The 24,196-nt window shown below is 44.6% G+C and overlaps 1 protein-coding gene across 1 annotated transcript; it reads left to right on the forward strand.

The window, feature by feature from the left end:
- Nucleotides 1–5,354: 5,354 nt before the first annotated feature.
- On the forward strand, nt 5,355–24,177 carry TFAM (transcription factor A, mitochondrial). The gene is made up of 7 exons (XM_056120776.1): nt 5,355–5,534; nt 5,761–5,876; nt 6,704–6,774; nt 7,360–7,509; nt 13,030–13,125; nt 17,508–17,564; nt 20,846–24,177. Exons 1-7 carry the CDS (start codon nt 5,416–5,418, stop codon nt 20,990–20,992), a joined length of 756 nt encoding a protein of 251 aa, XP_055976751.1. The 5' UTR covers nt 5,355–5,415; the 3' UTR covers nt 20,993–24,177.
- The last annotated feature ends 19 nt before the right edge of the window (nt 24,178–24,196 follow it).

A 24,196-nucleotide genomic window follows, 5' to 3' on the forward strand; every position in this document is an offset into this window, starting at 1 on the left:
GACTCTGATTCCACCACGGGCACCACCCATGGTCCCCTGAGGAGTTGAGCTAAGCACAGAGCTAGGAGTAGGCCCTGAGCACCCTTAGGTATGGCTCCAAACAAAGAAAGAAAACAACCATTTAGTTTTTGGTGTTTCCTAAATTGATATTTTTCACCTTTGTAATTTTCTATTACTTGAACACCTTGGTTATTTTAGAGTGGGCTGGAGTGATAGCACAGCGGTAGGGCGTTTGCCTTGCACGCAGCCAACATGGCTGACCCAAGTTCGATTCCTCCGCCTCTCTTGGAGAGCCTGGCAAGCTACCGAGAGTATCTTGCCCGCACGGCAGAGCCTGGCAAGCTCCCCGTGATGTATTCGATATGCCAAACACAGTAACAACAAAGTCTCCAATGGAGACGTTACTGGGCCCGCTTGAGCAAATCGATGAACAGTGACAATGACAGTGTCCGCTAACTTCAGTAACTGAATCATCTCTGGGTGTGCTTTTATCAAAAGCTAAATATTATGTATAAAAAAGTTCGAAATTAGTCTAGAAGCTGTTTTCAACCAGAGAGAGCTTACCTCCCCCTGTGTTGGTCAAAAAAGCACATGACCTTAAAGCAACCAGAAGCTGCACTGAGTTGAGGCTGGTTTGCAGGTTAATCATTGAATCTGTGTGTAGTTCACCCTTCTTCATCATGCACTGCCTCTAGACTGTCACTGTTTCTTCAGTACAGAGAAACTCCAAGACATCCTATGCTGCTTTTCTGTATTGCACAGTTTTATCCTCTTGCTTCTTAGAGCTGCAAAATGCGACAAACACCTGAGAGGGAACAAACCGTATGTTTGAAGTCACTATCACTTTTGATCTCTGAAACACTGCTGAATTTTTTTGTCATAAGCAGTTGGTCTCTTTAAGAGATCAAGCTTGAGTTCTTTGACTTTCACCACCTTAAGAAATTGCTGCAGGGATCAGAGCCATAGTACAACAGGTAAGAGGTTTGCCTTGCAAGTGGCAGACTCAGGTTTGATTCCTGGCACCAGTTATGGTCCCCCAAGCCAACCAGGTGTGATCCCTGAATGGAGTCAGGAGTCAGGAGCAACACTGTGCACTGCTGGGTGTGGCCCCACCCCACCCCAAAAATAAACCCAAGATTTGTGCTCTGGTCAGTGGCCGGGTGAAGAGAAGCAGGACTCTACATAAATCGGTGTCTAGTCCTCACTTGAATCTTTTGGGGGACCTTTTACTACGGTAGAACTTTGTCCTCTCAACACTTCACGAAACTATAGTTTTCAGATATTCAGAGTATTTTTGTTGTTTGGTTGGTTTTGGGGCCAGGTATGCTTAGGGCTTATTCCTGGTGGGCTCACGGAACCATATAGGGATTGAATTTGGGTCAGCCACATGCAGTGTGAGGGCCATACCCACTGTACTATCTCGCTGGCTCCAAGAAAATAATTTTCTATGGAAGTTAAAAATTTTTTGGTCTGTTTTTTGTTTTGGGGCCAGACCCCATGATGCTCAGAGGTTGCTCCTGACTCTGGACTCGGGACTCATTCCACCCCTAAACTTTTTACTTTTATCAATATTTTTTATTTTGCATAAAATTTTTAGTATCTGTCTCATGCAACACTGTTTCACATCTATTTTGTGTTTTGAAGTACAATCATGGGGTCACAGTGAGAGTACAGTGTGTAGAGCATTTTGCCTTGCACTCAGCCAACCCAAAATGGATCCCCAACATCACACCCCCTTGGGCATGCCAGGAGTGACCCCTGTAAGAACTGAACACCTCCGTGTGTGGCACCAAGAAAATGGGAGAATAAGCATGACCTTACGTATCTATGAAATTTGCACATGTTGTTTTCTTTTTCTGAAAGCACCTCCACTCTTCCCCACTTGAAAACACAGTTCAAATGTCACCTGCTCGATGAGCTTTGCCCTACTATCCTTGGCAAATTTAAACAGATGGATCATGCCTTAGTCATCCCGATATTTTTAGACTCTGCAGCATCTAGTAATGTACTGCCTTCAATAGCACAGCCGTAGGGCGTTTGCCTTGCACGCAGCCAACATGGCCAACCCGAGTTCGATTCCTCCGCCCCTCTCGGAGAGCCCGGCAAGCTACCGCGAGTATCTTGCCCGCATGGCAGAGCCTGGCAAGCTCCCCATGACGTATTCGATATGCCAAACACAGTAACAACAAAGTCTCCAATGAAGACGTTACTGATCCCGCTTGAGCAAATTGATGAATGGGAGGGCCTCTCTACTAGGAACTCATTAAAATTTATTACAAAGGATAACATTACAGTTGTTTTTTTGGGCAATATAGAACAATACGATAGAAATATATATAAAGAAAAAAGTGAATAGATAATAAAGCAAAAAGTACCACTCACTCCTGCTTTGCTCAGGTGTAACAACCATTAAGTCAACATCACATATACTTTTTTTTTCTTTTTGGGTCACAACCGGTGATGCACAGGGATTACTCCTGGCTCTGCACTCAGGAGTTACTCCCCGCCGTACTCAGGGGACCAAATAGGATGCTGGGAATCAAACCCAGGTCAGCCGCGTGCAAGCCCTACCCGCTGTGCTATCATCTCTTCAGCCCCAACATCACATATAATGAATTTAAATTTGAGTGTTTTTAGTTTACAAAATTCGAGCCTAAATAATTTGGAATGATTGGATGAGTGAGGAAATAAAAGAAATTAAGATGTAATTTAACACTTTTACATGTTAATAAAGTCATTATTCATAAGGATAAAAAAATAGTAATTGTTGAAAAAATCTAAAGCATCATGATTGTTTCCCAATATTGTACTTACATAAATTCAAATATGATTTCAGGGCCAGAATGATAGTACAGTGGGTAGGGCATTTGCCTTGCATGCAGCCCACAGGGTTCAATCCCTGGAATCCCATGTAGCACCGCCAGGAGTAATTCCTGAATGCAGAGCCAGGAGTAACCCCTTGAGCATTTTGTCAGGTATGACCCAAAAAACCCAAAAGCAAAAAAAAAATTCAGTATCATTTAAAAGTCTAAAGTGGCTTCAGGGTGGGACATTTTGTTTTATTTTGTTGGGTCACACCCAGCAATGCTCAGGGCTAACTTCTGGCTCTAGGCTCGGGAAGTATTCTTGGTGGTGCCTGGGCGGGAAACGTGGGTTCCCAGGATCAAACACGGTCAGTCACATGCAAGGCAAGGGTCCTTTCCACTCTATGACCTCTCCAGCCTTAGAGATAGAAATGTCCAACAGATGTAACAAGGAAGGGAATCCTTCCCATGCATGCACATAGTTGTACATATGATCTGGATATCAGTTTTCACACCTGTACATTACAAATAATTTTCTTATGATTTATAAAAGTATTAGAGATAACAAAATATTTGCTGTCTAGTTGAGTAAAATAATCATTTATGTTGCTCATGTGTTTTACAATGTCAGAACACTAGATCATCTTTTTTTCTAGTAACATTATTTCATCAATATAACGATTCTGCTTCTCCTATCCGCTTTTAGGAATATCTAGCAAGGCAAATTTGGGTTTTATAACTATGCATAAAATTACAGCTGTCCTTTTTGCTTGTCTTACCTTCTGCTGACTCATAGAATGAGCTCAGAAATAGAAAAGCTATATTTGTTTTTGCGTACTGCTGCTACAGCAATGGCTAAAAATAACTGATATGCTCTTAATTAAGGCTGCATGCAGATTTTCTTCTAATTGAGAAATAAATCATGAAGTAATTTGGATACATGGGAGCTATTAACAAGTAATAGATCTTCCTGATTTCTTTCCCCTTCCTTTTTGTATTCTGATTTTCAAGTCAAACTAGTGAGGCAATAATGAATCTTAAGTGAATATAAGTGGTTTGAAGGAAAATATTATACATGCAGAAAAATAACTTGTATTAATTTTAAAGCCTTGATTTACAGCAAAGATAATTATCCAGATTATAAATTTTTTATGTAATGAAGTGTCACACTTTTGTACTCTGTGTGTTGTACTTTGTAGCTTTGGGTCAACAACAGTGTCTTACTCTTTTAGTATTAAACATAATAATTTTTATTAACTTAGGACTCTTGTTTTTTAATCCTGCCTTTGGAATAAATTATCCCTGCAGTGCCAATGAATTTTAAGTAATATGCTGGCTCGTGAAAAAAATTGTATATTTATCAGATGACACTTTAAAATAAAAGTGGACTGGAGAGATACCATGGTGGGTAGGGTACCTGCCTTGTACGAGACCAATGCAGATTCAATCCCTGGCACCCGGTAAGGTCCCCGGGTCCCTCCAGGAGTGATTCCCCGAAGGCAGAGCCAGGAGCAAGTCCCAAGCACTGGCAGGTGTGGTCCAACGAGCAAAAAACCAAAACGGCGTTTTTGTTTTACGGGTAAAGTGCAAAGCATGCAATGTACCCCTGAGTTAAATTCCAGATCACATTCTTCCAAAGAGAAGAGTCACTTTCTATCAAAGCTCTGAAAAAGGCAAGAGTTCTAGAATACAAGGCGGAAACCACTGCGCCTGAAAAGTAGGGGGGGATTCTGCCCTCTGCTCAGCTGTCTTCGCACCACATCGCGATTCTATCTTCAGCTTCGCCACTGGATGCCGGCCGGGGTCTTTGGCGCCTCTTCTTGACGTCTGAAGCCGGACTTGGAATGTCCTCAAAAAAACAACAACAAAAGCTGGGTCCTGACAAGAGGGAAGGTGCGAGCAGGCGACCCCGAGGGCCCTTCCGAGCGGAGGACCTGCGAGCCAGGACGCGGTGGGCTCAGCGCCTGGGGGTCCCTTCCTGGGGGGCCGTCGGCAGAGTTCGCGGGGGCTGGGACCCTCCCCAACCTGCCCGGGACCCCGGGGCCAGGCCTGGGGTTCGGGTCGGCCCAGCTTCGAAGCCGGTCGTGGGGGCCACGGGCCGCTGCCCGGACCCCGGGCCGGTCGCGCGCGCTCGGCGGGGCGGGGAGGGGCGGCCCCGGCGCCCGGCTTCAGTCCCCGCCCGAAAGGAGGCGCCGAGGCAGCCTCCTCCGAGCGTCGGGGTCCGGCCGGGGCCGAGCCCTGGCCCCGAGGGTCGCCGGGGCGCTGCGCCCGACTCCGGCTCCGGCATCCCCGCGGCAGGACCGGGCGTCTGTGACGCAGCGGCCGAGGGCGCGGCCTCCCCGGGCGCCGTCGCCGAGCGCAGCCCCCACCCCCGCCGCCCCCGCTGCCGGCCCGAGTGCGCACGCGTGGGCGCCTCCGCAGCGCCCCCCCCCCCCGCTCCCAGCTCGCCCCCCGCCCATGGGCGGAGCCCGCGCCGGCCCCGCCCCGCTCCGCCCCCCGGCGCGCCGGAAGCCGCGGCACCTCCCAGCGTGCCTTGCGGCGGGCCTGCGGGCGGCGCTGGCGGGGCCCTCGCGCCGCTCGTTCCCGCGTGTCCGGCGCCCGCGCTCGGCTCATGGCGCTCCTGCGGGCCGTGTGGGGCGCGCTGGGCAGCGCGCTGGGCAGGGCGGGCGCGGGCCTGGGCCTGGGCCTCGGCGCCGACCGCGGCGGGGGCCGCCTGCGCGCGCCCCTCAGGTGAGGCGGACCGGGGGAGCGTCGGGTCGGGGGTGGGGGAGGGGAGGGGGCGCGTCGGGCTCCGGGTTGCGGGGCGGGCGGGGGCGGGGGCGGGAGCTGGTGGTCGGCGCCTTGACCTTGCCCCCCGCGGCGTCGCGTGTGCGGGGGCCGGGGAGGGGTCCCGGCGCGGAGGCGGGGGCGGCGGCTATGCCCACGCGGCTCCGGCCACGCGCTGTTCCTCGCCCAGCCCCGCGCACGCGCCCCGGTGGCTCTCGGCCGCGGCCTCGTACCCGAAGAAGCCCATGACCTCGTACGTGCGGTTCTCCAAGGAGCAGCTGCCCCTGTTCAAGGCCCAGCACCCAGGTAGACCGGAGGGGCCCCGGGGCGGGGCCTCGCGCGGGAGCAGGGCCGGGGGCTGCAGGGGCCGCGACCTCCAGGAGGGACCTGGCCGCGGGGACCCGGCGCGAAGCTGCCGCCGCAGCGCGGGTTCCGGGCGCGACCCCCCCGGGAAGGACCGCTCGGCCCTTGAGCTCCGGGAAGAGGCTTCCCGAGGGCCCTTGGCGCTTCGTGGGGATCCTGCCACAAAGACGACCCCCAGAGAGACAACGGCCGGCCCCCGCGTCGGGTCTCCCAAGCGCCTTCGGGGGCGGTAGGTCCGTCACCGCCGTCCCAGGGCCGCCCACGAGAGTGATCGCACTCCATAGGCTTCGTCTGTGCTCTGACCTCCAGGAGTTCCTGAGTCCACGTATGGGACGACCCACAAGTCCGTGGATCCCGGCGTTCCAGTCGAAGCCAGGAGGGAAAGGGGGAGGGATGGGTCCCAGGGCGATTCCTTTGCCCCGCATTTCTGTAGCTGAATGAAGAGCTAGCACCGTGCGAGTCGACACTCTTTTGCCGGTCAGCAGGACTTTGTGAACGGGTCTAAGATGCCCCGATCTGCGAAGCAGACCCTTGAAGTGGGTCATTCCGCTCCTTAGACCAGTGATCATTTTCGAAGGCTGTTTTCATAGGATGTGACACACTTGCTGATTATTAGACAACAGTTTTCAATGTCAGAGTATCAGATCTCGTTTAGTTGGCTCGAAAAATAGCTAAGTCATTAAATTTAAAACTCACGGATTATGTTTCCTGGAAATCATTATAAATTGAGGTTTGGAATTTTGACTTTTTCATTTTCTTCCCACCCATAGATGCAAAAAATTCAGAACTAATTAAAAAAATTGCCCAACTATGGAGGGAACTTCCTGACTCAGAGAAAAAAGTAAGCATATAGATTTTTAGCATTATTAATTAGTTCCATTGCACTTAAAATTATGATGACCTTATAGAGACTAGGTCACTTTTGTGACCACTGAAATAACAGGTTCTTTGTAATACCTGTTACCTACAAATCAACTTTATATGCACATAAGTGGTGAGTTTATAGGTGTTTAGGGGCCGTAATGCAGCAAGTCTTGAAGATAATTGCTAGACTTTCACCTTGATTTTCTTATTCAAAATGTTGTTGTTGTTGTTGTTTTGGGGCCACACCTGGGACGTGCTCAGGGTTGTTACCGTCCTGCTTGGGGGGGGGGGGGTGTCACTCCCAGCCGTGCTTGGGACCATGTGCAGTGCTAGGGATCCAACCTGGGTCTCCAGCATGCAAAATGTGTAATTCAACTCATTGAGCCAGCTCTTCAGCTCCAGAATACATGTTCGTACATATCTGAATGTTAGCCCGGAGCATGTTTTCCATGCAGTGGTGTGATTTGTTTTTAGCTGAATTCATGTCGTTCTGTTAGTAAGCAGGTATGCTCTGTTTAATTCAACAACAACGGTTTATTGACTTGTTTGGATTTATTTGTAGGTCTATGAAGATGCTTACAGGGCAGAATGGGAGGCGTACAAAGAAGAATTAAGCAGAATTCAAAAACAGCTAACCCCAAGTCAGATTGTATCCTTGGAAAAAGAAATTTTGCAAAAACGTTTGAAAAAGAAAGCATTACTAAAAAAGAGAGTGAGTATCGCTCTTTCTCCAGGGCCAGAGAGCTTATACAGTGGGTAGAGCACTTCCTTTGCTTGCATATGGCTGTATTGGGCTCATTACTCAGCATCCCGTATGGTTCCCCCATGCCCTGCCCGGAGTAATTCCTGATTTCAGAGCCAGGAGTAAGCGCTGAGCACTGCAGGGTATGTTCCCCATACAAGACAAAACAAAAGTATTCTTTTCCTTTGTCAAATAACTGACATTTGTACCTGAATACTTGCAGTTCTCTCTTAGTGGTGATCACGTATGGTTAATTTATAGAGTATCATTAGGAATAGACCAGCCAAGGAAAGAAATGGATCAATGGCAATTGGACCATTTTCCATTGAGCCTCTTGAAAACCTGGTTGGTACTTTAGGGTTTATCTGGCTTTAAGATAGATAGCACTGGCATGGAAGCAGTCGAAATGGAGTTATGATACAGCCAAATCAGGAATAGTCAGAATCTTTGCTCCTGCATCTTACATAGAATAACTTAACTGATATGAGTTGTCCTGTTGGTAATGGTGAATTTGGTTCTGGATATTACTGAATAAACTGAATTGATTAACACATAAATAAGAAAATGCCTCTTAATCTCTTTAGGAAGTAACTTCGGGATGAAATCCTATTTTTTTACATGGTTCAAAATTGTTAGTTCCACCTAAGGACGGTAGAAATAAAGGTCAGGAGGATTGCCCCACGGCTTGAAAGCTGACCTCAGGCACTGGGGGGAAAAGGTAGCTGGGATGGAAGAAGGGGCACCAAGTAAATGATGGTTGGAGGGATGACTTGGGCTAGTAGGTGCGTGCTGAAAGTAGATGATGGACCGAACATGGTGGCCGCTCGATACCTGTATTGCTTGATACCTGTGTGGATCGTCTTTTCGTAGCTCTAACGTCCTAAGCCTTCCCGGCACTAGGACATGCCAATTTTTCACGTCAGTGGTGGTGACCTGAAGGTTGCTTATCCAGTTAGCAAAGGGAATCAGAAAAGGTAATCCGTCGAGGGAAGAATCTTTGCTCTTGCGCTCCCTTTCTCCTTAATGTACTAGAGTAAAAACGTCCAGAAATAAGAATTGCACAGCTAAAAATCAATTTCCTTGGAAATACTTCTTCTGTTCCTTCTCTCTTTTCAACTGCTAATTGCCTAATACACCTGTCATAGCTAGTGTAATTGTCACAGGGCCTTTAGATATATTTTTGGTTTTTTCTTTAATCTTTATTCCTTTTTTTAAATATAGTTTTTGGAGAAATGACATCAGGTCCACAGGGGTTTTTTGGCGAGAGTGGTGTGGTGGTGGTGTGCTGTTCCTAAGCAGTGATCAGAAGGCCTGGAGACCCCTTTTTGGCCACCTGGGCCCTGTGATGTAGGGCCACCCAGTGCTTGGGAGCCTGTAGGCTCATACTGTAATGCTGGGGGCCTTGAGGGCTGCATCAGGTGATGCTTGGGGAGCCCTGTGGCACTGGAGGTTCAACTGGGATTGACCCCATGCAAGACTCTTACTTAACCCCTGTATACTCTTCTAATCTCCTAACTCAAAGGTTCTGTATGCCTGTTGCTGTTAGACTGTTTTGGACATCTATCTTTTTTGAGGTTGATGTTCTTTAGAATTGCAATTTCTCTTACGTTGAGTGTGTCTGTTCTTATATGCTATCTAGACTGTGTAGCATAATCATGGCTAATTTCGATTCCTGGTCTTACAATTTTGTGACCCGCGTGCTTTTGAATTACATATTTTTCATTTTGTTAGTATGCCTTGCAACATTTTCTTCATGGCTGGATATGCTTTGTACTTGGTTAAAAGAATTGCTGCGTGTAGGTCTTAGTAATATGGTACGCAGGGAAGCAATATAATATTTCAGCATCCTTCAGCCTTTGTGCACCTGCAGGCTGGCACCAGTGGTTGATGATGACCACTGTTCTAGAGTTCAGTGAGTACGTTTTAGACTTTTTTTTTTTTTTTTTTTTTTTTTGCTTTTTTGGGTCACACCCGGCGATACACAGGGGTTACTCTTGGCTCTGCACTCAGGACAGGGGACCATATGGGATGCTGGGAATCGAACCTGGGTCGGCCACGTGCAAGGCAAACGCTCTTCCCCCTGTGCTATCGCTCCAGCCCCAGGTTTTAGACTTTTTCTGAATCTGTGTCTCTGGACTTTGAACTTACGTGTTTCTCCGTTTTTCTACTCTCTAGTCTCCTGGTTGGGACCAGGACCAGGATGGGATAACTAGAGGGACTGTAGTTTGGAATTTCCCTTTGTTTGGAGTCTCGAGGCTCACTCAATTCTGTTTAACTACTAGTTTCCCTTGAGGGCAGCCAAGAATATCTAAATATTCAGGTGTTTCAGAAATGTTTCTCTTTCCTCTTGTTTGAAACTGAAAGGGATTTTTGTGATATGTATTGTGGGAATCTGGTTGAGCTCTTGGATATAAATCTTTTTATGGATGTGTACTTGCTGGGCTTTTACTCTCAGACTTGTTCTGACATTACCCACGATTCATTAATAACAGTTCGGATATTAATTGCCCTGGTTCTCAGTGGTTTCTGCTTCTGAGCCATTGCTGCAGTCAAACTCAACTCCCTCTCTTCACCAGTCTTTGCCATTCTCTGAGCAGTGGTTTGTTCCAGATCCAAGAGAGAGCTGTTAATTGTTTCAGCCTTTTTTAATTTATACTTGTTGTTTCTTGTTCATACTTGTTGTGTTTTTGGTTTTGAAAACACCTCTGAGGTCAGTTTCATGCAGGCATCTACTAATGTTTTCTTTAGTTTAATTTTTAGGTTCTAGTCTAATTTTAAAGTCTTTAAACCACTTTGAATTTACTTTTGTAAATGGTGTGAAATGCAGTTCCATTTCTTTTTACAGCTGTCTTTCCAGCTTTCCCTGCATCATTTATTTCTTTGCTCTATTTCGTGTATTTAGCTCCACTGGTATAGATTCACTGTTCATAAACCTGAGTAGATTCACTGTTCATAAACCTGAGAGTTTATGCAGTTTTTTTTTCATTATTATTACAACAGGGGCTGGAGCGATAGCGCAGCGGTAGGGCGTTTGCCTTGCACGCAGCCAACATGGCCGACCCAAGTTCGATTCCTCCGCCCCTCTCGGAGAGCCCGGCAAGCTACGGAGAGTATCTCGCCCACACGGCAGAGCCTGGCAAGCTCCCCGTGACGTATTCGATATGCCAGACACAGTAACAACAAAGTCTCCAATGGAGATGTTACTGGGCCCGCTCGAGCAAATCGATGAACAATGGGAGGTCCTTTACCTTTTATTATTACAGCTTTGTAGTACAATTCAAAGTTTGGAAATACAAACATTGTGGAGAATCTCCCTGTCCCCCTTTCTCCCCTCCCCCCCCTTTTAAGAATTGCTTTGGCTTTTTGGGAGTTTTAATGGTTTAGAACAAATTTAGTAAAATTTGTTCCAAGTCTTTGAAGAACATCCTTGGAAACTAGTGGGTACTATATTGAATCTGTGTAATGCCTTGGGTCGGAAAGTCATTTTGACAGTGTTGATTCTCCTACCCTATGAATAGGGAATATCTTCCTGTTTTCTGATGCCCTCTTTTACTTTTTTTAAACAGTGATTTATATATTTTTTTACTGTATGTTTTTATTCTCTTTTGTTACGTTAATTACGGTATTGGATGTATTTTGGACACTTGGAAAGGGATTATCCTTTTAATTTCTTTTTTTTTCCTAGTTTATTATTTGCATTCAAAACTACCATGTTTATGTATTGATTCTATAGCCTGCTTACTTACTGTATTGTTGCTAATAGTTTTTGTGGAGTCTTTAGGGTTTTCAATGTCTTTTATCATGTTATCTGCAAAAAGTGGTAGTTTGCCTTCCTGTCCATTTTGGATCCCTTTGACTTGTTTTTCTTGTCTGATGGCTGTGGCAAGGACTTCCAAAACTAGGTTGAATAAGAGTGGTGACAGTGTCCATCCTTGCCTTGTTCTTCATCTCAGAAAAGGCTTTCAGTTGTTCACCATTTGAGTATGGTATTGGCTGTGGGTTTGTTGTACATGGCCGTGACCATTTTGGTATATTCCTTCTATCCTTGTTTTGGGGGCGGATTTTTTTTTCCCTTTTTTTTAATTCATGAATGGATGTTGAATCTTGTCAAAACCTCCTCTGCATTAATTGATACAGCCATCTTTATTTTTCTTTTTTGATGATATGATCTATTACATTAATTGATTTGCACATATTGAGGCATCTTTGTATCCCTAGAATGAATCTCAGTTGATCCTGGTGTATCATTCTTTTGACAGATTGCTAAGTTTGTTGTGGATCTTTGCATCAGTGTTTATCAAGGATATTGGCCTATGCTTTTCTTTTCCTTTTTATGGTGGTGGTTTTTGTTTTCAGGCTACACTCAGTGGTTCACAGGGCTTACTCCTGGCTCTGTTCCCAGAGATCACTCTATAAGGACTCAGAAAGTTTGGGGGCCGGGGATCAAACCTGGGTCAGACGCATGCAAGACAGGGACTCTACCCACTCTAGTATCACTCTGGACCCTCGTTTATTTTTAGGTGCTGCTGGCTTCATAGAAGTTCCTGGGTGGGAGTTCTGTTTCCTCGATATTTTCCAAGAGCTTGAGGATGGTCACTAAGGCTGCTGTCCTTTGACTACTTAGTAAAACCTAGCACATCTGTTGAGATGTCAGGGTTGAGAAATATGCAGAGGAAGAAATGAAATGAGAAGTTATTAAGTGGATATTCTAGAGTTCATGAGTTGTGGCATCTAGAAATTTAGCCAAGGAAATGACAGTATTTTGTTTTTGCTTTTGTTTTTTTGTTGCAGCAGTACAGACTTTCTCCTGGGTCTGGGCGCAGGGAGCTCCTTGCAGGGCCACAGGAGTCATGTGTGGTGCTGGGGACTGAACCCAGGTTGGCCGCACGAGGGGCATACGCTCTCTCTCCAGCCCCAGTAGTAGTCTGTAGCCCTGTCCTCCCGTTGTTCATTGATTTGCTCGAGTGGGCACCAGTAACGTCTCCATTGTGAGACTTGTTCCTGTGTTTTGACATAATGAATACTCCACGGGGAGGCTGTGCCTTGCAGGCGGGATACTCTCGGTAGCTTGCCGGGCTCTCCGAGAGGGACAGAGGGGTCGAACCCGGGTCAGCTGCGTGCAGGGCAAACACTACCTGCTGTGCTATGGCTCCAGTATTCTGTAAGGATGAGAAATCGAAGTCTTTTTATCTTTTCATGAATATTTTGTACACATGTGCTGTTTGTACATATGTGCTCAATGGAGATCATGAAAATGTTGTGTGAAGGAAATGCTTTTGTTTAGAAAATTACTCAGACTTATAATTTTCAAAATAATGCTGTATAAAAATTCTAATATTAGGGAAGATTCTGACTTCAATACTTTATATTACAAGAATCATAGTATTTACTCTAAAGTATATTCTATAATCCATAATCATGAACAACTTTTCAAAGGTAAACATAAATCTCCGGTTGAAGCTACAACTCTTTTCTTTTTTCCTTGCACAGGAGTTGACACTGCTTGGAAAACCAAAAAGACCTCGTTCAGCTTACAACATTTTTATGGCTGAAAGGTTTCAAGAAACTAAGGATAGTTCATCACAGGTAAAAAAAAAAAAGATTTTTGATTGTTAAAATATTTAGAAACGGCATTTTAGGGGTGCCCTCTCAGGAGGTGAAGAAAAGTAGTAAGTTGCTCTAAATAAGTACTGTATGAAAATAAACTCCTATTTCTTTTGTTATTTTTTCATTGTTTTGGGTCACAGCTGGTGGTAATCAGGGCTTACTCCTGACGCTGTGCTCATTCCTGGTGAGCCTTGGGGGACCATATACAATGCCATGGATCAAACCTGAGTCCACTGTATGCAGGATCTCTACATTCTTTCCAGCCAGGAAAGAGAACTTTAAAACTAAAATTTTTAGTTTTAGTTTTTTAAAGTTTCAAAACTAAAGTTTTCCCAAAAAAGACTTAAAAATGTATGAGAAGGTACATTAAAAGGTCACTCTCACTGTCCTCCCGTTGCTCATTGATTTGCTCGAGTGGGCCCAGTAACATCTCCATTGTGGGATTTGTTGTTACTGTGTTTGGCGTATCGAATACGTCACGGGGAGCTTGCCAGGCTTTGCTGTGCGGGCGAGATACTCTGGGTAGCTTGCCGGGCTCTCCAAGAGGGGCGGAAGAATCAAACCCAGCTTGGCTGGTCTGGCTGCACGTAGGCAAACACCCTACCACTGTGCTATCGCTCCAGCCCATATTAAAAGGTATACAACATTCAACGAAAATCAAGTCAAAAATACTGACATAGAACAACAGTTATTAAAAGATAATAAAAAGTGTTCTGTCAAAGAGCTCATACAGGACTTAAGGTTCTTGTATGTGTAACCCTGGTTCAGTCCCTGGCACTACATATGTATGGTCCCCAAGAATCACCAGGTGTTACTCCTGAGCAGATTGCAGAGTGTGGCCCTCCACCCCACCCTGCCTCCTCTGTACATAATTATAACAAGTGTTGGTAAGGATACAAAGAAAATTAAACCTGTGGACTGTTGGTGGAAGTATAAATTTCACAGCATACTATGGAGATATGTAAAGGTTCCTCAGAAAACGTCCAGTTCAGGGTCTGGAGAGAGAGTACAGCGAGGAGAGTGCTTGTCTTGCACTTGACTGACCTAGATTTGATTCCTTGCATCCCACACGGGCTCTTGAGTGCTGCCAGGTGTAATTACTGGGTGCAGAGCCAGAAGTAACCACCAAACATTATCAGTTGCTGCCACAAAACAAAAAGAGGTGTCTTGAGGTCTTAAGGACAGAGCCAGGATTAACCCCTGAGCATTGCCAGGTGTGTCCTGAAACTCAAAACAAATGAAAATATATGATTCAATAGTTCCACTTCTAGATATTTATCTGAAGGAAAGGAAAAACAGTAACTTGACAGGAGAACATGCACCCATGTGCTTATATTTTTGTATTATTCATAATAGTCATGACACGTGTGCAATCTTAAGTGCCCATTGGTGAGTTGAGGGATAGAGAAATGTAGAAACCATGAGTATGTGTAGTTACCAGGTAAACATTATGAGAAATGTGTTGTTAGCCTATTGATCATTGTAGGGACATCCCAGATTGCTTTTTCCACCCCGTGTGGTATAACTCTGTGTTTTTCAACCATTGGTCTGTAGATAGCTGTAAAAAGGTTGGAAATCACTGCTATCACCGATGGTGCGCTTGGGCTCTATATAGTCACCACTGTCATTGGAGTTGATTATTGATCTAAATGTTGACATAGCAGGTTACAGCACTGTAGCACTGCTCTGTGCTCCCATTGTTCGTCAATTTGCTCGAGTGGGCACCAGTAACGTCTCCGTTGTGAGACTTTTTGTTACTGTTTTTGTCATATCGAATACGCTACTGGGAGCTTGCCAGGTTCTGCTGTGTGGGCATGATACTCTGGGTAGCTTGCTGAGCTCTCCGAGAGGGATGGAGGAATTGAACCCAGGTCGGCAGTGTGCAAGGCAAATGCCCTACCTGCTGTGCTATCGCTCCAGCACAGAGAGAGAGTATGGAAAATTTATATATAATTAAAAATTGTATATTTATTGCATTTTGTTTGGGGGCCACACCCACCTTTGCTCTGGGCTTTCTCCTGACTCAGCGCTCAGGGATCACTCCTGGCAGGTTTCAGACCAAATGGGGGGCGAGACTATGTGGATGGACCCTGGGTCAGCCACATGCAAGGCAAGGCCTCACCTGCTGTGTCATCTCTCTGGGCTCCTGGTATAAGCTTAAGGCCTTGTTTTATTTCTAAATGTTGCCTACTGCAACCAGTTGGTTTTAATCTCAAGAGCTAAAAACCGGATACCACTCAAGTATTCCCCAAGAGACTGGGTAAATACATTGTGTTGACTTCTTACAATGGACTACTTCCCCAAAATGAGGATAAACAAACTATGACTGTAAGCAATAGCCTGATTTAATTAACAAAATGTGGAGTGAAAGGGCCCAGGTACAGAATGGTCTGAATTGCAAGCTTCTAGTTATATAAAGTTTGAATGCAGGTCCGGCCATGCACAGCTTGGTGCTGAGTATCCTTGCAACTTCTAGATACCGATCAGTTACAGATGGGGAGTGTCTTCTTCGTGTTACCCCAAATCATGCATTCCCTTCCGTTACCCAAAATCATGCATTCCCTGCCGCCAGGCACCAGAAACAGCTCACATCAATGCGGTGGAACTTGGGTTGGATCCCTGTTAGACCCTGAACAGTACTGCCAAATGGGATAACGGTGCCTCACGGTCTGGAACCCCACCCAGCAAGGGAAAATAAATTGGGACTCAGGATAGCTCAGCTGTGGAGTGCCTGCTTACAAATTAGCGAGTTCTATTCCCAACGCTGCCAGGTATGATCCAGCAGCTCTGCAGTTCAGGATTTAAGGGGCAAGAGCAGTGTGTGGTCTCAGGCACACAACCCCCCACGTGCAGGAACAGCGATGGAAGGAAGGGCCTAGGAAAGAACTGTTCTGGTTTTTAAAAGAGAGGCCTGTTGCGTGTGGGTGGACTCATGGAAAGTGTGGAAGTGGAGGAAGAAGCAGTTGGAAGGTGACTCTCACGGAGAGGCTCGTCCTGGGACTGCGTGGGTGAGGGGAGAATGAAAGAGGAGGGGCCAGCTTCCAGGTGTTCTGGGCAGGTAAAATCAATACAGCCCACTCCCCCCCTGCGTAGAGAGAGACCTTTTTCTACAAGGACAAGCAGGAACAAACTCGGGACTGGGGCTTGGCTGAAGGAGGGGCAGACCAGTTCTGGGCGACCAGCTAGTCCGCGATTCAAGATTTCCACCAGAAAAGAGAGTGCAGGGGGGCCGGAGCGACAGTGTTTGCCTTGCACGCAGCTGGCCTGAGTTCGTTCCCAGCATCCCATTTGGTCCCCCAGCACCGCCAGGAGTGATTCCTGAGTGCAAATCCAGGAGTAACCTCTGAGCATCTCTGGGTGTGACCCCAAAAAGCAAAATATATATGTATATATATAGAGAGAGGGAGAGAGGTTATAATGGACTATTAGTTGTTCATAAAAAAGGAAGGAAATAATTGCCTCATAGGACAACATAGATGGATCTTGAGAACATTGTGCTAAATGAAATAGGATATACTGTAAAATTTCACAAAGATGACCTAAAGAAATATGCTTAGAGGTTAGTGGTAGAGTTTAAGAAACAATTAAAAATAGTCAAAGAAACAGGTTTTCGTTTCTAAGTCCAAGAATGTAATGTATAGCATGGTAATTATATTAGAAAGTTGCTCAGAGGAAAGAGTAAAAGGTGCTTATTACAAGAAAAATAATTTAATTATTATGAGGAAGGGCTGGAGCAATGGCAGGTAGGGCACTTACCTTGCATGCAGCCAATCAGGGTTCGATCTCTCCGCCCCTGTCGGAGATCCTGGCAAGCTACTGAGAGTATCGCATCTGCACAGCAAAGCCTGGCAAGCTAACTGTGATGTATTCGATATGCCAAAAACAGTAGCAAGTTTCACAATGGAGTCGTTACTGGTGCCGGCTCGAGCAAATCCATGAACGATGGGAGGACAATGCTACAGTGCTATTATGAATAATGAATGTTAACTGGACTTATTGTGATCATTTCACAGTACAAATACTTAATTTTGTTATACATCAGAAATGGGCATAATGTGTTGAAAGTATCTCATTTTAAAGGATAAAAATATTTTTGTATTGTTTTGTGTCTACATCCAGTGGAGTTCAGGGGGCCTTGTGGGGTGCCAGGGGTCTCACCTGGGTTAGCTACGTGCAAGGCTAGTGCCCTGCCCTCTGTACTATTTTACTGACTCAGTACGTTTCTAATTAAGTTTTTTATACAGAAAGATAGTAAGAATTAACGAGACTGCCTATGATTCTTGATATTTAAATTTTTGTTAGAATAATAAATAATTACTAACTTCCCCAATTTAATTGAATTCATAAACTTGGTTTTATAGAACAAGCTGAAAGCTGTAAATGAAAACTGGAAAAACCTTTCTAGCTCTCAAAAACAAGTAAGTAATGTGGCTTCTTTACTTTTGAATCTTATTTTAAATATCTTTGATTTGGGGACCGCTCCTGGTGGTGCTCTAGAAATCATGTGGTGCTAGAAATAGAACTGGGGTCGACCACAAGCAAAGCGAGTGCATCTTCCCCACCCCAACCCTCGTTCTAGTGCATCATTGTGAGATACACAGTCAGAGAGTTGATCATAATTGGGTTTCAGTGCAGTGTTCCAACACTCATCCCTTCCCAGGGTACATTAGCCCTCCTTCCCCCTAGCCTGCCTCTGTGGCAGACTTTTCTTTCTTGTCTCTCTCTCTCTCCTCCTCTCTCCCTTCCTCTCAACTCTCCCTCTCCTTCCCTCCCTCTCCCTCTTTCCTTTCTTCCTTTATTTTTTTTTAAATGTAGGATACTGCTTTTTATTCAGCCATTGATTATGCTGATTGAATTGGGCATGAACTCCACAATACTTTTTTTGGGGGGGGGGCACACCCAGCAATGTTCAGGGCTTACTCCTGGCTCTGCACTCAGGAATTACTCCTGGTGGTGCTTAGGGTACCCTGAGGGACGCCAGGGATAGAACCAAGGTCAGCCGCGTGCAAGGCAAATGCCCTACCCGCTGTGCTATCGCTCCGGCCCCCTACCTTTTTTTTTTAATTAAAAATTTTAATTGCATATCCATGAGATAGACCATCACAAAACTGTTCACAGTTGGGTTTCGGTCATACAGTGATTGAGCACCCATCCCTCCATGCCCCATCACCAATGTTCCCTTTTCCCTACCACCATCCCCAGCCTCCCTTTATGGGAAGAACGTTCCTTCTTTCTTTGTCCTTTCCCTTTTGAGCATTATGGTTTGCTATTCAGGTGCCAGGACGTCATGGTGTTTGTTCGGGGCATTCAGTATTTTTATCAGGATGGTAAGGCTGGAGGAGCTTTTCATTGGGTGGCCACGTTGAGATGGGGAAGTGACTGCCGAGGCTTCTTGAAGGACAGGGAGGTGGGGGGAGGTAGCCCATCCCAGCCCCAAGAAAGCCTGGAGATTTCAGTCACAAAACCTGCATCCCCGAATATTCAGTATTTTAACTTGGTGAGGTCTGTCCTGAGATGGTAGAGCCAGACTGGGGATATGGCAACGGTTTTGGATCGTGGAAGCAAGCGGCTGCTGGGGGCTCTGCTTGCGTGGGCACCAGACGAACCTGCCCCCCCCCCGATTTACCCCAGTCTGATCTGAGATTAACTGGGGCTTTGGATCTCTTGAGATTGAGTCTCTGAAATAAGGCCTATAAATGAGCTTCTGTAGCTGAGCTGCGGGGGTGGTTTGTGAGCGTGGCTCCCACATCCCTAACTTTAGGCTGTTTGATTTCTTGGTAAACTTGGCCCCAAGTTACGGGGTCCGGCCGAAGGCACCATCAAGCTGCTGATGCATTCACCCCACGGGTGCAGGTCGACCAGCTGGCGGCACCATGCCCCCTCCTTTCTTTTAGGCATCGTGGTTTGCAATACTGTTACTGAAAGGTTATCCAGTGTATCATTTTATATCCTTCTAGCACCCATTTCTTGTCCAGAATGATCATTTTCAACGGTCATTGTCTTCGGGGTCTCTTCTCTGTCCTGACCGTACTCTGCACTTGCCGCCCTCACCCCCGTTATGGCTTTCCACCATGGACCAGTCCTCCTGGCCCTCATTTCTACTCTCTTTTGACATAATTCTATCCCCACCCCTTTTTTAATCCCGCAAATGAGTCAATCATTGTATGTCTGTCCCTCTCCCTCTGACTCATTTCATCCTGCATGATACTCTCCAGGTTCATCCAAGTATCAGAAAATTTCATGTTTGCGTGGTATTCCATTGTGTAGTAAATGTACCCCAGTTTCTTGATCCACTCACCTATTCTCAGATACTGGGATTGTTTCCAGTTTCTGGTTATCGTGAAAAGTGCTGTAATAAACATACTAGTGCAAATGACTTTCTGCATTGTGTTTTTGGTTCCCTAGGATATATTCCCAGGAGTGGTATTGTTGGGTCATGGAACCTCATTCATTCATTCATTCATCATCCTGTTATTCGTCGATTGCCTCGAGCAGGCCCCAGTAACGTCTCTTTCATCCTAGCCCTGAGATTATATTCAAGGCTCTTTTAGGAGAATGAGACCCATCATTGTTACTGGTATTTGGCATATTTGGTGCGCCACGGGGAGTTTGCCAGACTCTGCCCTGTGGGCAGGCTATATTCGATAGCCTGCAAGTTTGTCCAGAGTAGGAATGAGATAATAAGATATCATAAAAAGATGTCCTGATAGGATGTCGCGCAGCCGCAAATGCGGCCGCGCGGTTCCGGGTGCTGGATGTTATAGTCTCTGAGTCTTGGCCGTTGATGGGATTACATGGCGCCAGGGGGCCAGGTGGTGGGTGTGACCCCCACCTACTGGAATTTGGAGGATCTGGGTGGAGGATGCTCGACTCCAATTCGAGTAGGCTTGGAGATCTCGGCCCTGGAACCCGCGTGGCTTTGTCCCTCTGCCAGTACCTTCATGTGTGCGGAGAGTGGTCTCAGCATGGTGGTGGCTGGTCCTGGAGGTCTTCGGCTGCCGGAGCCCTGGTCAGGGCGGGGAGGAAAGCTCAACCCACTCCCCTCCAAGGGAACCCAGCGAGGAACAGCCAGGCGCAGGGGCAGGAGACTGACTGCACTGGTCTCGTCCGGGAGCTGGATGTTATAGTCTCTGAGTCTTGGCCGTTGATGGAACCTCAGTTTCTAGTTTTTTTGAGCAATGTCCATATTGTTTTCCCAAAAGGTTGGACCGATCAACATTTCCACCAGCAATGAATCAGAGTTCCTTTCTCCCTGCATTCATGCCAGCCATTATTCTTTTCTCTTCCTTTTTTTTTTTTTTTTTTTGGCTTTTAACTCTTGGGGTTTCACCCAGCTATTATGCTCAGGGGTTACTCCTTCTCTGCCCTAAGCGATGGCTCCTGGCAGTGCTCCGGGGACCATGCTGGATGTTGAGAGTTCAAACTCAGGTCGGCCCCTGAAAGGCAAATGCCATACGCACAGTACTATGGCTCCAGCCCCGTTCTTCTTGTTCTTGGTGTGTGCCAGTCTCTGGTGTGAGATGATAACCTCATTGCAGTTGTATTGCCCTCACCCTCATCTAGTGTTTATCTCAGAAAATTCCTTCTTGTTTCTTTATAAAAGTGCGTAGATTAGTAAGGTTAATTTCTAGAGTATTTATGGACACAGTCCAGAAACTCTTTTGAGGAATTAATTTTGGCAATTACTCCTTTTCCGCAGGTATATATCCAACGTGCTGAAGATGATAAAGTTCGTTATTATAATGAAATTAAAGCTTGGGAAGAACAAATGGTTGAAGCTGGACGAACTGATCTTCTCCGTCGCAAAACAAAGTCCTCAGCAAAAGAAGACATTGAGAGTTATTAAAATAGAAGATCGAATTAGGTTTTTAATGGATAGACACAAGAGACTAATTAGGCCTCAAAGTCGAAGCTGTTGTAAAACTAGAAAGGATAAAGTTGTCAAACAATTATATTTAATTCTTTTAATTTTTTTTTTCAGTCCATGGACTTCTGAGAGTTGAATACATTTTGTATTAGTTTCTTGCTTTGGAAATCCCAAACAGGTAAAATTTCACATGAAATTTATGTTTAGGAACTACTAAAGGTCAAAATAATCCCTGGAATGTTCAGTGAATCATTTTACCTTTGATAAAGGTAAATAAAGCTGTGAACTTTTTTTTATACTTGATAACTATGGAAAAATATTCTTGTTTCCTTATATTATGGAGACAGGAATTTCCTATTCAGATGTTCCAAAGTATAGAAATCATAGTATTGTATGGTATAATTATGCATTTTTTGAGACTTCCCCAAGCTCATCTAGGTCAATTCCAGTTCAGAGGTATGACTTATACTATATTCAGAGCTGATGCTTGTATATGGCAAGGAATTAGACTGCAGTATTTTATAAATGGAATAGAGAGATTTAAAAACCTTTTCCTCAATGTCTTTTTTCCTAGAGTAAAAATTAAGAAATTATGTACTAAATCTATGCATACTGTTTTGCATTGCATAGAATAAAATTTTTAAATATTTCCAGATTATAAGATGAAAGACTCATAACTTTTCCCATTTTTTTCTTCCTTTATTAAGTGGGGATTTATATTCTGAAATATTTTCTTCTTTCTTGTGAGTGTATTTATCCAGAAAGTAGAGAGTTTGTCGGGTTTAAATTTTAAAATGAGAGATCTGAAAAATAGGTCTCCAGTCTAGATTTAGAACCTATAATTTTAAAGAATTTTGTATAGCATTTAAAAACCTGTACATACGGCGCAGCCAACTTTGGTCTGTGGTCCTCAGTGTTTTCTTTTCAGGACCAGTGAGCTAACAGTTGTGTTTTCAATTTTAAATGGTTGGAAACAGTTTTTCAAGACACTGAAAATTAATAGGAAATTCAGTCTCCATAAATAGAGGTTTTTGGAACACTGCCACACATTGTTTATGGCTATTTTCGTGCTACTTTGACAGAGTTGAATAGTTACTACAGAGACGGTAGATTACGAAATCTTAAATTATTTCCTCTCTGACCCTTTATAAAATTTACCAGCCCCTGTTCTACGGTATAGTATGACTAGTGTTCAACACATTGATGTTGTAGTTGATGAATTGTTGTGTGGTTTTGTTTGTTTTATGTTTTCACGGATTTTTGTTTAAGAATATTTGTCTTAAGAGGAAAGAGGTTAAATCACCAAGCTCTTAGCCTTACGGTGTTAGCAAGGAAAGTAATTTTTAGTTTCAAATTACGTCATATGATTTAAAAAACAAATCCAGAAAGTATGGAATTGGGATTTTTGTATTTGCTGTCACTTGATAAAGTAAACATTGAGTTTTCCAGTAGCACATATCCAGAACTTTACCAATCTTTTAAAAGTTTAAAAATTCCCTTAAAAGGTTCCAGAGATATCTTGCAGCAGGTAGGGCACTTTCTGGTGCACCATTAACCTGGTTTGATCCCAGGCATCCCAGATGATCCCCTGAGTGGTTCCTGAGCTCTGAGTGGTTCCTGAGCTTAGAGCCGGGAAAACCCTCTGGGCACTGCCAGGTGTGACCCCAAAACAAAAATTTAAAAATTCTCTCAAGAGAGTTAAGTAGGGGCTGGAGCAATAGCACAGCGGGTAGGGCTTTTGCCTTGTACATGGCCGACCTGGGTTCGATCCCTGGCATCCCATATGGTCCCCTGAGCACTGCCAGGAGTAATTCCTGAGTGCAAAGCCAGGAGTAAGCCCTGAGCATTGCTGGTGTGACCCAAAAAGGAAAAAAAAAAGTAAAGGTTTTAAAAACTCTCAGTATCTTTTTGAGCAAAATAATTCTTTCATCAGTCCACAGGAATAAGGTAGCTCAACATTGTATGTAATCTATATTATGCAAAATATTTTAAAATGATAGATTCTACATCTTCAGAAAATCGTTAAAATTTTTGTTCTTCATGGATAGAAAATACAGTCATGAAAACAAAAAGACATAATTGTTACGTACTACTAAAGTTGACAGGAGCGGAAGAGAAAACTGAAGCATTAAAGGAAGTATAAGAGTTTATATGTTTCTCTATGTCCACCCATATATGTAGAGAGAGTGAACTGAGCATTGAGAAATAGCTTTCTCCTGGGGTTATAAATGCGGGACAAAGCCTGCAATTAGTGAAATTAGTTCCATGGATCTGAGATTAGAGTATTAAGGGGCAGAGAGGTTGAGGAGAAAGAAGTTACAGTATCTATCACAGCTTTTCTTCGTTGGGTTTCCAAGAGAGAATGAAGTCCTAATTCTCGGTGACATAGAATGTACTGGTGATGTTCTGTCCTAAAGAGAATGGAGAAAGTTTTCACTTGAGTTGCTTGTGCTCAGTGAGCACAAGTATTTGTCATGAACATTAGAGAATGGCTGAGGTAGATGTAAGCACCTGACGGGCACGTGGAGTATAAAACATCTTTGTGATTGTTCTCTTCAGATCCCTTATCACTTAACGGCTGTACACATTTGAATCGTATCTTACCAGGTGTATTGGAAAGTTCTTTTATTTGTTTGTTTGTTTGCTAAGTTTTCAAATTATTGCAACTTAATATGGAAAACAGTGCAACGACGAAAGGAACGGGAGCAAAATTATTGTATTCTACTTGTCTAAAAAGGAGGTGTTTTTTTTTGATATGTTGAAGAATATACACCATACACCAAATGTCATCCAGTTTAGTAATGGGCACAAGTTTCCTAAAGAATAAGAACCTCATCAGTAACCAGTGGCTGCTCATCGAGCTTTATTACTATCTAGACTTTGGACTTTGTTAAGTTAAGCCAACAGAGGAATTGCTGTAGGAGATAAAAGGGGAAAGTTGCTGAGGAAATTAAACAAAGCAGTGATTGTACTGTTCTGAGCAGTTAGATCATAAAGGTTTTGTTACACTTTTATTCACTGGAGTATATCAGTTTTGAAACAGTTTAATGATAGCGGGTTGTGCGATGATTCTTTTTGCTGTTTGCATCAAAAATACTATGTGCCAATTCAGCCTAATGTAATCATGTAATTTTGGTATTGCTTTTAGCTAATTACTTTTCTTTTTTTTCCCAAAGAAACCCC

The sequence above is a fragment of the Sorex fumeus genome, unplaced genomic scaffold, assembly GCF_029834395.1.
Source record: "Sorex fumeus unplaced genomic scaffold, SorFum_2.1 ptg000043l, whole genome shotgun sequence".
NCBI lineage: Eukaryota > Metazoa > Chordata > Mammalia > Eulipotyphla > Soricidae > Sorex > Sorex fumeus.

Excerpts from the sequence above, each read along its gene's own strand:
- TFAM (XM_056120776.1), top strand. The coding sequence starts at position 5,416 with ATGGCGCTCCTGCGGGCCGTGTGGGGCGCGCTGGGCAGCGCGCTGGGC. Across the intron at positions 5,535-5,760 it reads CGCCTGCGCGCGCCCCTCAG|CCCCGCGCACGCGCCCCGGT; the intron begins GTGAGGCGGACC and ends TTCCTCGCCCAG. Across the intron at positions 5,877-6,703 it reads GTTCAAGGCCCAGCACCCAG|ATGCAAAAAATTCAGAACTA; the intron begins GTAGACCGGAGG and ends TCCCACCCATAG.